Here is a 15,293-nt window from a genome sequence, read left to right on the forward strand (position 1 = left end):
CTAAAAAATAAATATTAAAAATTCTGTGTCTCTCTCTCTCTCTCCTCTCTCACTCTTTCTTTAAAAAAAAAATACTCTTCCTCTCTCTTTCCTTCCATCTTCTTCAAGAAAAGCAAAAATAATAGAAAAATTGAAATGACCATTTACTAACTTGAACAGTTAGTTTATAAGAGAAAAGTCTTGGAAATTCACTTGCTGATGTGCCATAGAACATGAATTCCATTCACACGCACATGTTCTTTCCCAAGACCAATAACTTTAGTTTGCAGTTAAGCAGAACCATGACATTCAGTTTTCCTCAATTCATTCATGAGCTTCAAAGTATTGGACTTGGAGGCAACAAACAGGTTACTGGTAGTAGTACCTGGGATAAGATAAAACTCTGGGTAAAAGTTCTTTTTGTAAAAAAAAATAGTTTTAGTAATACATAGGCACAGTACCTTTATTTTATTTGTTTACTTTAATGTGGTGCTGATTATCGAACCATGTGCTTCACATGTGTTAGGCAAGCACTCTGCCACTGAGCTACAACTCCAGCCTGATAAAAGTTCTTTTATTTTTTTAAAAATATTTATTTATTTATTTTTTAGTTTTTGGCAGACACAGTATCTTTGTTTGTATGTGGTGCTGAGGATCGAACCCGGGCCACACACTTGCCATACGAGCACGCTACCGCTTGAGCCACATCCCCAGCCCGAAAAGTTCTTTTACATGTTATCCTGACATTCCTGCTTTTATTTTCCTTTTTTAAAAGCATTTAATTCTGTTATGCTTTTATTTCAATTTCCCTGTGTTTGATTTTTGATATATATTTGTCTCCTTTTTAGTTTGTTTCAAGGAAGTTTGTATTTCCATTTAGGTGTAGATGTAACATGAGAATTATAATTATATAGGAGTGCATTTTGTCTTGGTCACTTTTAAATTTTGATTAAATTTCAAACTTGCATAAGTTGTAAGACCTGGTATTAAGTATTCCTTAGTTACTCATATTCACCCATAGTTACATTTTGGCCTGCGGTCATTATCAGTCCTGGCATGTGCATTCTCTTATTCTTTCTCTCTCTCTTCTACACACACACACACACACACACACACATACGCAGGCACACGCACATGCACATACATGCACACATGGAAAACACAAGTTTTATCTGAACCATTTGGCATTATCACTCCTGCATATGCACTCTCTTATTCTTTCTCTCTTCTACACACACACACACACACACACACAAACACATGTAGGCACACACACATGCACATGCACACACATGCACACATGGAAAACACAAGTTTTATCTGAACCATTTGGCATTATCACTCCTGCATATGCACTCTCTTATTCTTTCTCTCTTCTACACACATACACACACACACACACACACACACGCACACACACACATGCAAAACACAAGTTTTATCTGAACCATTTGAGAGTAAATGTAAACCATTTGTCCCTTTTACCTTTTACCACCTCAGTTTATAATTATTTAAGAACAAGAATATTCACTTAAATAACCACAGGGAAGTTACCAAACTAATTTTAATATTCATATGATACTGTTATCTAATCCACAATTTATATTTAAATGTTTTTACTCATCCACATAGTATCCTTTACAGGACATTACTCTCTCTCCTACACACTCCAGGATCCAGTCTGTGATCACATATTCAATTTACTTATCATGTCTCTCTAATCTTCTTTAATTTGGAAGAGTTGTTCTCTCTTTCCTAGTCATTTATGACCTTGACATTTTTTTATTGGTTGTTCACAACATTACAAAGCTCTTGACATATCATATTTCATACACTAGATTGAAGTGGGTTATGAACTCCCAATTTTACCCCAAATGCAGATTGCAGAATCACGTCGGTTACACATCCACAATTTTACATAATGCCCTATTAGTAATTGTTGTATTCTGCTATCTTTCCTATCCCCTACTATCCCCCCTCCCCTTCCCTCACATCTTCTCTCTCTACCCCATCTACTGTAATTCATTTCTCTCCTTGTTTATTTTCCCATTCCCCTCACAACCTCTTATATGTAATTTTGTATAGCAATGAGGGTCTCCCTTCATTTCCATGCAATTTCCCTTTTCTCTCCCTTTCCCTCCCATCTCATGTCTCTGTTTAATGTTAATCTTTTCTTCCTGCTCTTCCTCCCTGCTCTGTTCATAGCTGCTCTCATTATATCAAAGAAGACATTTGGTATTTGTTTTTTAGGGATTGGCTAGCTTCACTAAGCATAATCTGCTCTAGTGCCATCCATTTCCCTGCAAATTCCATGATTTTGTCATTTTTTAGTGCTGCGTAATATTCCATGGTGTATAAATGCCACATTTTTTTATCCATTCATCTATTGAAGGGCATCTGGGTTGGTTCCACAGTCTAGCTATTGTGAATTGTGCTGCTATGAACATCGATGTGGCAGTATCCCTGTAGCATGCTCTTTTAAGGTCTTCAGGGAATAGTCCGAGAAGGGCAATAGCAGGGTCAAATGATGGTTCCATTCCCAGCTTTCCCAGGAATCTCCATACTGCTTTCCAAATTGGCCGCACCAATTTGCAGTCCCACCAGCAATGTACAAGTGTACCCTTTTCTCCACATCCTCGCCAGCACTTGTTGTTGTTTGACTTCATAGTGGCTGCCAATCTTACTGGAGTGAGATGGTATCTTAGGGTGGTTTTGATTTGCATTTCTCTGACTGCTAGAGATGGTGAGCATTTTTTCATGTACTTGTTGATTGATTGTATATCCTCCTCTGAGAAGTGTCTGTTCATGACCTTGACATTTTTGAAAGGGATAATCTAGTTGTTCTGTAGAATACCCCTTCATTTGGGTTTGTCCTATGATTATTCATGCTTACATTCAGGTCATGGATTATTTGGCAGGACTGTCTGTCACAAATGTGATACTTTATTCTCAGCACATCACATGTCGACTTCTCCCATTTTTGAAGATGTTAACTTTGATAACTGATTAAGGTGGTATCTACCATATTTCTTCACTGTAATACTATTATTTGTTTTTAATTCATAGGTAATATGTGGGAAGATGCTTTGAAAATATAGAAATAACTTTTCACTAAATTTTCACCCACCCACATCCATTTGTAATTATTGTCATCCATTTAACATCCATTTGTAATTATTGTCTGAATCTATTTTACTAATGATGTTTTCAAACTGGAAGGTTATTTTTTTAAAATCTCCAATACTTTTTCCATATTAACTATTTGGCATTTTACTATAAAGATGAGCTTTCCCTTCTCCCCTACTTATTTGTTAATTTGTTTATGTCAGTGTGAATTCATAGATTTTTATTCACTTAGTTATATCTGTTACTATTTATTTTCTTGCTCAAATTTTCCTAGATTTGGTCATGGGAACCCACTGAGGCTCCTGTGTCCTTTTAACTTGTCTCCATGAATTCTTTGAGCATTTCTTTAACTCTTGGCATGCCAAGATGTTCCAAGATCATTTAAAATTTTTTTTTGTAATTGTAGATGGACAGAATGCCTTTATTATTTTTTTTATGTGGTGCTGAGGATCAAACCCAGTGCCTCATGCATCCTAGGCAAGCACTCTGCCATTGAGCTACAGCCTGAGCCCCCCCTCCAAGATCATTTCTAAATACTACTCTCTATTTCCAGCTTGGAATGAACTTTTTATTTAAAGGGCTATTTCCTTGCAATGAAGAATATTCAGAAACCAAGATCTGGGTAATAGGACTATAGCATCCATTCTAGTCTTTACCTTTTCTACTTTTGTATCTCTCTTCTCCTGGAGCTGAAATCATGGCTGTGATTATCCTCATTATCTTTACCAATTTGTTCAATTCTAGAATATACAAAAGTATAGTTTTAGAATACTGACCCATAGTATAGTAAAAATAAAAACCAAGATACTAAGTAGAGCTCACTATTTGTTTATACTTCTCTGTGTCTTCAAACAAGGTATATAGCTAAGAGACAGTGTTCAAATTTATTTGGATGCATTTTTCCCCCAGGGTAGTTGTGATATTTATTAGAAATACATTTAGGTTCCTTTGTTACCATTTGTATTGTTTGATTTTATTTTTATTTCTATTTGGCTGGTTTCCTTGTATGAATATGTAAGACATTAACAGTGTTGTGAATGTTAAAACTACACAAAAAAGTACAGTTAGGGCTGGTGTTGTGGCTCAGTGGCAGAGTGCTTGCCTAGCATGTGTGAGGCACTGAGTTTGATTCTCAGCACCACATTTTTAAAAATAAATAAATAAATAAAGTGCTATGTCCATCTATAACTAAAAATATTTTTTAAAAAAGTAAAGCAGTATCACTCTGCTCCCACAGATATATTGTGAGATATATTGGACGAACTGTTTCTAGAAATTCATATATTGAAGAATTAAATCCCAGTACTTCAGAATGTGACTATATTTGAAAACAGGACTTTTAAAGAAATGATTACATTAAAATGAGGGTACTGGATGAACCTTCATCCAATCTGATTGGTATCATTATAAGAAAGGAAATTTGGATTCAAAGACATCAGGGATGCTCACATACAGAGGAAAGACCATGTGAGCACATAGCACAAAAGTGCCCATCTAGAAGCCAAGGAGAGAGACCTCAGAAGAATCTAAATCTGTCAATACTTTGATCTTAGAATTGTATTTCCAGAATTCTGAGCAAATTTCTCTTATTTGAGCCATCCAGTTTGCAGTATTTTGTTATGGCAGCCCTAACAGAAAAAACTAATACAGTAAGTTATTTTCTCTTTGATCATCGTATGTACTTGTCTCCCTGTATTATGCTGAGATTGGACCCTTAGTATAGAAACGGAATGATTCTGGTGGATCTTGCAGAGAATGAGCATGTATTTTGAAAATTCTAAGTAATGTTATCATTGGGTTTCCAATCAGAGGGAAACTATTCTGTATTAGATGTTGGGTTGCAAAGTAATTTAGGAGTTTTAAGTATCAGTTTCATCTGGATCTCAGTCATTTCCACAATTCAAAGTATCATTCACTCCCCTGCAACCTTCATGCGAAAAGTATGGCAAAATTGTGAATTTGACTATCATCACAATTCAGCTATGAAGACAAATTTTCATTGATTTTTCAGCATTATTAGCTCGTTTGATTACAGAAAATAAGAGTTTCATTAGGATTTTCATAGAAATACTCTGTTTATCAAACTTCGACTTCTGAGCTTCTCAGTTTCTCTTTATAAGTGCTCAAGATAGAATAAAATGAAACTGTCTTACACATGGTCCTTGTAAAGTCATTGTCACTGTCATAACTGTCAAGTATAGTAACTATTTGGTTCTCATGCCACTTCATTACAATCAACCATAGCTTGATTCATTGTAATGTCACTACATACTATGGGTAACTAGTATCCCAAATCCTACTGGCATTGTACCCAAGCCAGAAGTTAGTAAAAAGGATGGAATAGCGGAGTGCAGCAAAGATTCAATTCATGTCTAAAGGGCATGAACAATCTAATTCCAGAATCCCATCTTTACAGGCCTGTCTCCTGAGATCACTTCAAATACTAATTTTTTTTTGTAGTTAACATCTAATCAAACACAGAAATTTGAACCTAGGGTGCTAAACTTAAAGCACTCTCAACTCTACACTTGCATGACCCAGAAAGTGAGTGCTTCAAACTTGGCACTCTGAGTCCCTCCTTTTAAGAAAACACACATTTTCAGGGTCATAAGCATAGGGATGGAATTTTCGAGTAAGTGCCTTCTTAAAATGAAGCACTGTACATTCCTCCCTTATATGACATAAGTCCTGTCTCTGCTGTGGTTCTGCTCCAGTGGAACTTGCTGGAAATATGCTTTCTAAAATTTTGCCAGAAATTTACCCTCTAGGATAAAGAGATTTCTTACCAGAAACATTTGCTAGCAAAACCATCAGAAGAAGCTTCTGGGGTGCTGCTGTCATCATGAAGTTTAAAGTAATGAAACATTGCTGATACCTGAAAGCTCTCTGCCTGCTCAAACCAATTAATCTCTTTGACTTCCCACTGGGGTGTAACTGTGAAGCTGAATTTTGCAAAAACCATTCCTCTGTAATTTTAAAAATTTTCATCAACTTTATATGACTTCTGAAATAATATTTTAGTTTTACCTGTTTTTAAACTATATATAAAGTGAATCACACTATCCATTTGTTACCTTTAGTTATTAATTAATTCATGTTGAATAATTTAGATATATCTTGCTAATTTTCTCTGCCATGTTACTTCATTTCATAAACTTTATAACTATATATTAGTGTATTTTTTTCAATATTTTTGTTATAGATGGACACAATACCTTTATTTTATTTATTTGTTTTTATGTGGTGTTGAGGATGGAACCCAGTGTCTCACACATACTAGGTGAGCACTCTACCACTGAGCCACAACCCCAGCCCTATATTAGTGTATTTTATACAATATATTTTTAATGGACAATTATGTTTCTAGCTTTTTGCTTTTATGATCTGAACATTCTAGGACATGTTTTCTCCTAGCAGAGGAATTACTGGGACCATAGGGAAATGCATGTTCACCTAGAAAATAGTAATCTCTTTCAAAGTGATTGTATGAGTTTCTACTTCCAATAGTATATGTTTGCCCATTGATTGCTCTACACCTTTGCAAACATTTGGAATCACTGAACTTTTTATCTAGTACACTTAGTAATATCTCATTTTGGTTGTAATTTGCATTATCAATGAAACTGAACATCTTTTCCTATGCATTATCTTTTGGCTCCTTTTCTCTCGTCTTTTTTTTTTAACTTATTTACATTCAAGTCACATATGATTATAAGTAACCATTTATAAGTGTACAATCCAGTGGCATTATTTAGTGTATGTATAATATGCAACAATCTGTTCTCTGGTTTTAAAAGCTTTTCATAAGTCCATAAAAATACCCTGTAACCATATGAAGCACAAAACTTTTTTTTTTTTTTTTTTTTTGGTACCAGAGATTGAACCCAGGGGCACTTAACCATTGAGCCATATCCCTAGCACTTTTAAAAAAATATTTAGCTATAGGTGGACACAATATCTTTATTTTATTTTATGTGGTACTGAGAATCGAACCCAGTAAGAATCGAACCCAGTCCCTCATGCATGCTAGACGAGCGCTCTACCTCTGAGCCCCAACCCCAGCACTTTTTTGTATTTAATTTAGAGACAGGGTTTTACTGAGTTGCTTAGGGCCTCATTAAGTTGCTGAAGCTGGCTTTGAATTTATGATTCTCCCTGCCTCAACCTCCTGAGCCTTTGGGATTACAAGCATGGGCCACTGTACCTGGCTCAAAACTTTTAACCTTAATGAATTAAAAATATGTAATTTTTTTCTTTGCTTTTGCTTTTGGTGTCAGTCTATTGCCAAATCCTGGGTCATGAAGATTGATAAATCCTTTTATTTTCTTGAGAAGAGTTTTATGATTTAATTCTTTTTAGGTTATTAATCCATTTTGAATTCATATAGGAGTCTGACTTCATTCTCTTGCATGTGTTTATCCCAGGTGTCCCAGCTCCATTTGGTGAAGATTTTCTTCCCTGTTGAATAGATCTGTTATCCTTATTGGAAAACATAGATGTTTGGGATTCTTAGATTTATTATTTTTTGGTCTATATGTCTATCTTTTTAAAAATATTTTTTAGTTGTTGATGGACCTTTATTTTATTTATTTATATGTGTTGCTGAGAATCGAACCCAGTGCGTCACACATGCTAGGCAAGCACTCTACAACTAAGCCACAACCCCAGCCCTGATATGTCTATCTTTTTTTTTCCGAATTTTTTAATACTTATTTTTTAGTTTTCAGTGGACCCAGCATCTTTATTTTATGTGGTGCTGAGGATTGAACCCAGTGACTCCCACATGCCTGGCGAGCGTGCCACCACTTGAGCCACATTCCCAGCCCCCTATATTGTTTATCTTTATTTCAGTACCATACTGTTTTGATTACAATAGCTTTATGGAAGTGAGTTTTAAAATTTTAAGATTTTTTTAAAATATTGTGTTACTACTTAGAACTCTTTACAGTTCTTCGTGAATTCAAATGTTGCCTTTTGCGTTCCTCCAGAGGCCATTGAAAATACGACCTATTTTTAGAGAAATTTCCTTTTTTTTTTTTTTGTGGTGCTGAGTTTCGAACCCAGGGCCTTGTGCATGCAAGGCAAGCACCCTACCATTTCAGTTTCCTTACCTTTCAATGATTTGTTTTGATTCCCACTTTATATGTTCATTTTCTAAGAATGCATTTTTGTGCTTAATATTCCTTTCATGTTGTCCTATTCTTGTATCATATGAAATAGTTCTCACATCCCTGTATGGATATTAATGGTAGATCCTTTTCTTTCCTTATGTAGTCTCCCTTCTGGGAGTTCCCCAATTGTTTCGTTTAATTTCTTTAAAGCCTATAGGCTTTCCTCAAATATCTGATGATATTTGCCTCTTTTTGTTTTGTATTTCTTGGGGCTTGGGAAGTATATATCTAATGTATACAGTCTGTTTCACTGTGACAATACCTAAAATCTACTTAGCAAAATCCAAAATACAATACAATATTATAACTGTTGTCCTCATGTTGTACATTACATCTCTGGAGTTATTCATCTTATCCACAACTTTGTGTTCTTTGACTTACATCTTCCTATTCCTCTCTCCACAATTCCTGGTAAACCATGGTGGGCTTCTATATTTTCATTCATTTGTAGAATGGTTCTGTAATTCTGTGTATTCTATTTTTAAAATTTTAGAATACATATATAAGTGATATTATGCGGTGTTTTTCTTTGGTCACGTAGCATGTTCTTTAGGTTTGTCCGTGTTGTAGCAACAAATGATAGGATCTCTTCCATTTTCAAGGTTTATATATTCTATGTATTCATAATATATGGAGTATCAATGTATTTTTTAATATACATGTATATATATGAAATATTTTTATTCATCAATTTATGGCCCCTTAGATTTCTGTATCTTGGCTGATGTGAATAATGCTGCAGTAATTTGGGGGTGCAAATAGAGTGGATACTAAGAAGCTGATAGCGCTTTTTATATGTTGATTATTAAATTTTCATAGGTTCTTACTTAATGTCCCCATTTCTTAAGCCTTTCTGGGCTTCTGTGACATAAAATATCCCCTTCTTGTTTTTTCTTTGTTTTACCTTCCTTAGGTTTGTTAAGTTAGTCATTATTTATCTTTATGCTTTCTAGCTTCAAATCGTTTGTGCATAGTTTCCACTTTAATTCCCTTTGACTTGGTGGATTTGTACCTTCATAAAAATATCTTTCAGTGAAGTTTTATAAAGTAAAGGAATAAGCACATGTGGTCTGCCTACCCTTTCTCAGAGAAAACATGTCTTCTTTTTACAGAAATCTTATTTTTAGAAATTTACTTTTAAGGATAAATTTTTTAAAAATCATTTAATTAGACACTTAATAAATTTTGCATATGCCAAGGTTGTTTTAACATTTTTGCCTTCATGAATCTCAGCTTTATTATAACAGACAGACATTAAGGAAACATTCAAATAGGAAAATCTCAATTGTAGGGTACAAATGTGTAATTATCCATTACAAAAACAGAACACAAAGGTAGGGGAGAAAGATCCAGAGAAGTAATGGCAGGGTGTCATATTTAAGACATTTCAGGAAATATCTTGATTAGGTTATGCCATTCAACAGAGACCTGTATGACCACCAGAACTTGCAAGGCCAAGAGAGGATGGGGGAAACATTTTAGGCAGATGAAATCATGGTGGGTGGGCTTCTACATTTTCATTCATTTGTAGATCTGAGACCAGTGTAGCTATAGCTTATTGTTAGGAGGAGGACAGTATCCCATTGAAGAGGCAGGCAGGAGGACTCAGAATTTCTAAGACCAAGTTAAGGAATGTGGGTGTTATTCTAAGGACAGTGGGAAACCACTGAAACATTTTGAACAGAATAGTTCCAAGCTAAAATTCATTCTGGCTGCTAAGAGTGGAAAACTGAAAATGTAGCCAGCTAGATAAAATGATGTTTTAGAGTGCAAGTAAAAGATGATTTTGGCTTGGATTAGCTGCAGACAGTCGATTTAAAGAACAATTTCAAACAATATTTAATCCTGGTCTTAATAAGACCAGTGTATGAGCATTGCAGGAAGAGACCAGTTTTGGAATGTTTTCACCTTTTGGGGCTTGAGTAGAACCTAATGTCTTCAAATCTGTTTCCTTTTCTAGTATCTAATATTATGGCAAGTAAATCTTACAAAATAATAGTTACCAAACACTATGTAGTGACTTCAAAACATTCAATAATTGTCAGAGTCACCTGTTTCTTCTTTGTAATCTTCTAATCATACCACACTCTTACATTCTTTTTCTCTTCTCTTTAACTTTAAAATGGGATTCTCAGTTACTCTGCTATACCTTTGCTGTGTCCTCTCTTTTTTTCTCCAAAAGTTGACTTCTTGGGGCTGGGGATGTGGCTCAAGCGGTAACGCGCTCGCCTGGCATGCGTGGGGCGCTGGGTTCGATCCTCAGCACCACATAAAAATAAAATAAAGATGTTGTGTCCACCAAAAACTGAAAAATAAATATTAAAACATTCTCTCTCTCTCTCTCTCTCTCTCTCTAAAAAAAAAAAAAGTTCTTAAATTTCTAAGACAAACATTGCTTTCATTAAATTACATAAACAAACCACCACAGAGGAATCATCCTCCTCTATTGCTCATTCCATATTCATTTGGCACATTACTCAGCAGTTTTCATCTGGCATCTGCCTCATCTAGAGTACCTTTCTCTTCTACTTCCCTCAGTTTATTTGAAAATTATGTTTGTTACTTAACCATCTGTCCCTGATTTTCATTTTCTTTATTTCTTTTTTTTTCTTTTTGGTACCAGGAATTGAAACCAGGGGTACTTAACCACATCTCCAGTCCTTTTTTTAAATATTTTATTTAGAGACAGGGTCTCACTAAGTTGCTTAGGGCCTCTCTTAGTTGTTGAGGCTGACCTTGAACTCATGATCCTCCTGCCCCAGGCTCCCAAATTGCTGGGATTAAAGGCATGTGCCCAACTTATCCCTGATTTCCCCCCATGTGTGTTATTATGTTTTTTTATGGACACATAAAATGCCTTTATTTTTATGTGGTGCTGAGGATCGAACCCGGGTCCCTCCCGTGCTAGGCGAGTGCTCTACCGCTGAGCCACAATCCCAGCCTCGTGTATTATTTAAGGATGCAAACAACCCTAAAATATATATCATAATTATGCTAATTTTTAAGTATATATTACACTAGATCATCCTCCAAAAATAGTAGGATGGGGTAGTACATCTGTTTATTTATCAATCTTCCCAAATATGCAGGGAATTTTTATCCTTATTTTTTATACTGAAATAGTGGAACAACTCACTTAATTTGTTTTCCTAAATACCTCCTTTACTTTTCAATGTGACTTTTTCTCATTCTGCTTTCCTGATATATCTCACATTTCCCAGTAATATTTAAGAACTGCATAAGCTGCCTAGTTAAGTCTTTCATATTTACTATAAAATTTTCATTTCTCCCAAAACATCAAAAAGTGAATGTTTGCTTTTATATTTTCTTTCAGACTGTCAATCAAGGTTGAGAACAAGAAATTATTTCTGAAAGAGGATATGTATGGAATAGAATCATCCTGATGGGAGATAATGGAAAAACTTACAAAATACAGCATTGAGTATTCAAGTTTCAGAGGTGATTGGGATTATAAAAGCCAGTTTGAGAGAAAACAGGGATCTCAGGAAGGACATTTCAGTCATATGATTTTTACTCCTGAAGACATGCCCACTTTCAGTAACCAGCATCAGACCATTCACACTGATGAGAAACTCCTTGAATGTAAGGAATGTGGGAAAGATTTTAGTTTTGTATCGGTCCTTATACGACATCAGCGAATTCACACTGGTGAAAAACCTTATGAATGTAAAGAGTGTGGCAAGGCCTTTGGTAGTGGTGCAAATCTTGCATATCATCAAAGAATTCACACTGGTGAGAAGCCTTATGAGTGTAAGGAATGTGGAAAGGCCTTTGGTAGCGGCTCAAACCTTACTCACCACCAAAGAATTCATACTGGTGAGAAACCGTATGAATGTAAGGAGTGTGGGAAAGCCTTTAGTTTTGGATCGGGCCTTATTCGACATCAAATCATTCACACTGGTGAAAAACCTTATGAGTGTAAAGAATGTGGGAAGTCCTTTAGTTTCGAATCAGCCCTCACTCGACATCACAGAATTCACACAGGTGAGAAACCTTATGAATGTAAGGATTGTGGGAAAGCCTTTGGCAGTGGATCAAACCTTACTCAGCATCAGAGAATCCATACTGGGGAGAAACCTTATGAATGTAAAGCATGTGGAATGGCATTTAGTAGTGGTTCTGCACTCACACGGCATCAGAGGATTCATACAGGTGAGAAACCATACATATGTAATGAGTGTGGGAAGGCCTTTAGTTTTGGATCAGCCCTTACTCGACATCAAAGAATTCACACTGGTGAGAAACCTTATGTATGTAAGGAATGTGGAAAGGCTTTTAATAGTGGCTCAGATCTCACTCAACACCAGAGAATCCACACTGGTGAGAAACCCTATGAGTGTAAAGAATGTGAGAAAGCTTTTAGAAGTGGTTCAAAACTTATTCAGCATCAAAGAATGCACACGGGGGAGAAGCCCTATGAATGTAAGGAATGTGGCAAAGCCTTCAGTAGTGGTTCAGATCTTACTCAACATCAGCGAATTCATACTGGTGAGAAACCATATGAATGTAAAGCATGTGGGAAGGCTTTTGGTAGTGGCTCAAAACTTATTCAACACCAGCTAATTCATACTGGGGAAAAACCCTATGAATGTAAAGAATGTGGAAAGTCCTTTGGTAGTGGGTCAGCTCTTAATAGACACCAAAGAATACATACTGGTGAGAAACCTTATGCATGTAAGGAATGTGGGAAGGCTTTCCGTAGTGGCTCCAGCCTTTGTCAACACCAGAGAATTCACACTGGTGAGAAACCTTATAAATATAAGAATTATGGGAAAGCTTTTGGGAAGGGTTCAGAGTTCCAACAACATGAGAAAAATCATAATGGTGAGAAGTTCTGTGAATTAGGAATTCTATGAATTGAGGGCTAGGGATGTGTGAACACTTACTAAGCATGTGTGAAGTCCTGGGTTTAATCCCCAGCACAAAGGAAATTCTATGAACTGAAACTAAGTGGTAAAGTAAGGAATTTCAGCACATGACAAAAGAAAATTCATACTGGTGAAAATCTCTACAAATGTAATTAAGGCATAAATGCCTCCCACATGCTTAATAGGTCAGTAAGCCTAAGATCTTTATCTATATTCATTCTTTATAACTGTCAAAAAATTCATACTTGTGAATATTAAATTTTTTTTTAATATTGTATTTTTACATTATTTTAAATATTGAAAAATTTTACTTTTGGTTTAACTCTATTACTTTTAAAACTAAATGTAATTATGCTATGCTGTATCCAACCTTTAATATTCTTTGTATGTAAGTATATTGTTAATATTTTATTGTATTTTTAAGTATTCATTTGTCTTTATCAAACCACTGTTTTGTCAAATATTGAAATTTTTACCATTATAAACATTTACCTTGATGGTCCCTTTTGAATGTGTCTGCATTATTTGTTTATCATTCATTTAAGAGATAATGTATGGATCTCTTCTGCTTGTAAAAGATTTATACATCTCTTTATATAAAGATTTTTACTTCTCTTTGACCATCATTTCTGACCTCAGTTCTTCCCTGATGTTAGTCAACTTATAGATTCTTTTTTATATCCATACATGATATAATTTTTGCATAGGTGAGCATGATTAGAGTCCTTCAGAGGCTTTTTGTATGGATTTTATAATTGTGCCTAACACATAATAAATATTTGGTTAATATTAGCAATAATAATTGTTATATTCTCAAGCTATATTATTGTTTGTGGAAAAGCTTTTGACCATGTACCATATGTTAAGCAACAACAAATACATCATAATGGATAAAAATGTTCATGTAAATTAATATAGGAGAGTTTGATCACCATGTATTCCTTTTTGAATAAAAATAATTCACCCTAAAGAAAAATATGAGATTATAAAGTATGAGAGGACAAAAGCAACATAAAATTAATACTAGGATGGAAATAAAAATTTAACTATGGTAGTCCTTCCATAAAAAAATCTGAATACTATTTCAGTGCCAATCTGCATCAATCTTTAGTTAAAAATAATACCAAGATAAAATTGCATTTTTGTTTGAAATAAATGTTAGCAAAATCAGTGAGGACCTGCCAGATCTTACACTGAGGAAATTTTATAGCTCTAAGCCCATCACTGTTTGACTATGAAACAGATTATGAGTAAAGAAACTAACCATAAAAATTCAAGAAGTTGGAAAAAGAATAGCAATGAAAACACCAAGGATAATGAAAAGTAAAAGTGAAGAAAAAATATAGTAAAGAAAAAAAATAAATGAGATTAATTATCACAATGTGTTGCTTTTGGGGGGGGAACAAGAATATAATTGCAGATAATATGAAAGTATGCTGGTTGCAGTGGCACTTGCCTATAATCCCAACAACTTGGGAGGCAAAGGCAGGAGGATAACAAGTTCACAAATATCTTTCTCAAAGTCAGCCTCAGCAATTCAGTCAGGCCCTAAACAACTTAGAGGAAAACAAAGTGGGCAGAGGGCTGGAGATGTGACTCAGTGGTTAAGCACCCCTGGGTTTAATCTCTGCTACAAAAAAAAAGAAATATAAAAATGTGTGTATTATATGTATATATGTATATGTATATATATATATATAAAGTATACAACAGTATATATGATATGTACTATTAGTATGTTGTATAATATTAGTATCTTATATATATACTAATAATATATATATTATATATATACATACTAATAGTGTATATATATGTATATGTATGTATATATATATATATATCTGGTAAATGAAGTTAGATGAAGAACATTATGAAAGAGGAAAGGGTATGGTTCCAGGTTTAGAGATTTTATGGGTTATATATTATTATTACATGTAACTTTCAATGCCATATATTGTAAGACGTCATTTTTATTATATTCTCAATATTTTAAAGCTGCAGATTGGTGCTGAAATTGTGGCTCAGTTATAGGGTGCTTGCTTAGCATGTGTAAGGCACTGGGTTCGATTCTCAGCACTGCACATAAATAAATAATATAAAGGTCCATTGATAACTGAAAAATATT

At 34.7% G+C, this 15,293-nt stretch overlaps 1 protein-coding gene across 4 annotated transcripts in view; it reads left to right on the forward strand.

Moving 5' to 3' along the window:
* LOC113175099 (uncharacterized) overlaps positions 1–13,262 on the forward strand; it is a 192,123-nt gene extending 178,861 nt beyond the window's left edge. Inside the window, exons 1-2 of one of the 4 annotated variants that reach the window (XM_077793036.1) lie at positions 11,664–11,841; positions 12,076–13,262. In XM_077793036.1, coding sequence (XP_077649162.1) covers positions 11,690–11,841; positions 12,076–13,153 — 1,230 coding nt within the window. In that variant the 5' untranslated portion in view covers positions 11,664–11,689 and the 3' untranslated portion in view covers positions 13,154–13,262. Of the gene's footprint in view, positions 1–11,663 lie in introns of those variants that run through there. The other 3 variants (XM_077793035.1, XM_077793033.1, XM_077793034.1) reach the window with 3 other exon arrangements.
* Positions 13,263–15,293: the final 2,031 nt, after the last annotated feature.

The sequence above is a fragment of the Urocitellus parryii genome, chromosome 15 (assembly GCF_045843805.1).
Source record: "Urocitellus parryii isolate mUroPar1 chromosome 15, mUroPar1.hap1, whole genome shotgun sequence".
NCBI classification, from domain to species: domain Eukaryota; kingdom Metazoa; phylum Chordata; class Mammalia; order Rodentia; family Sciuridae; genus Urocitellus; species Urocitellus parryii.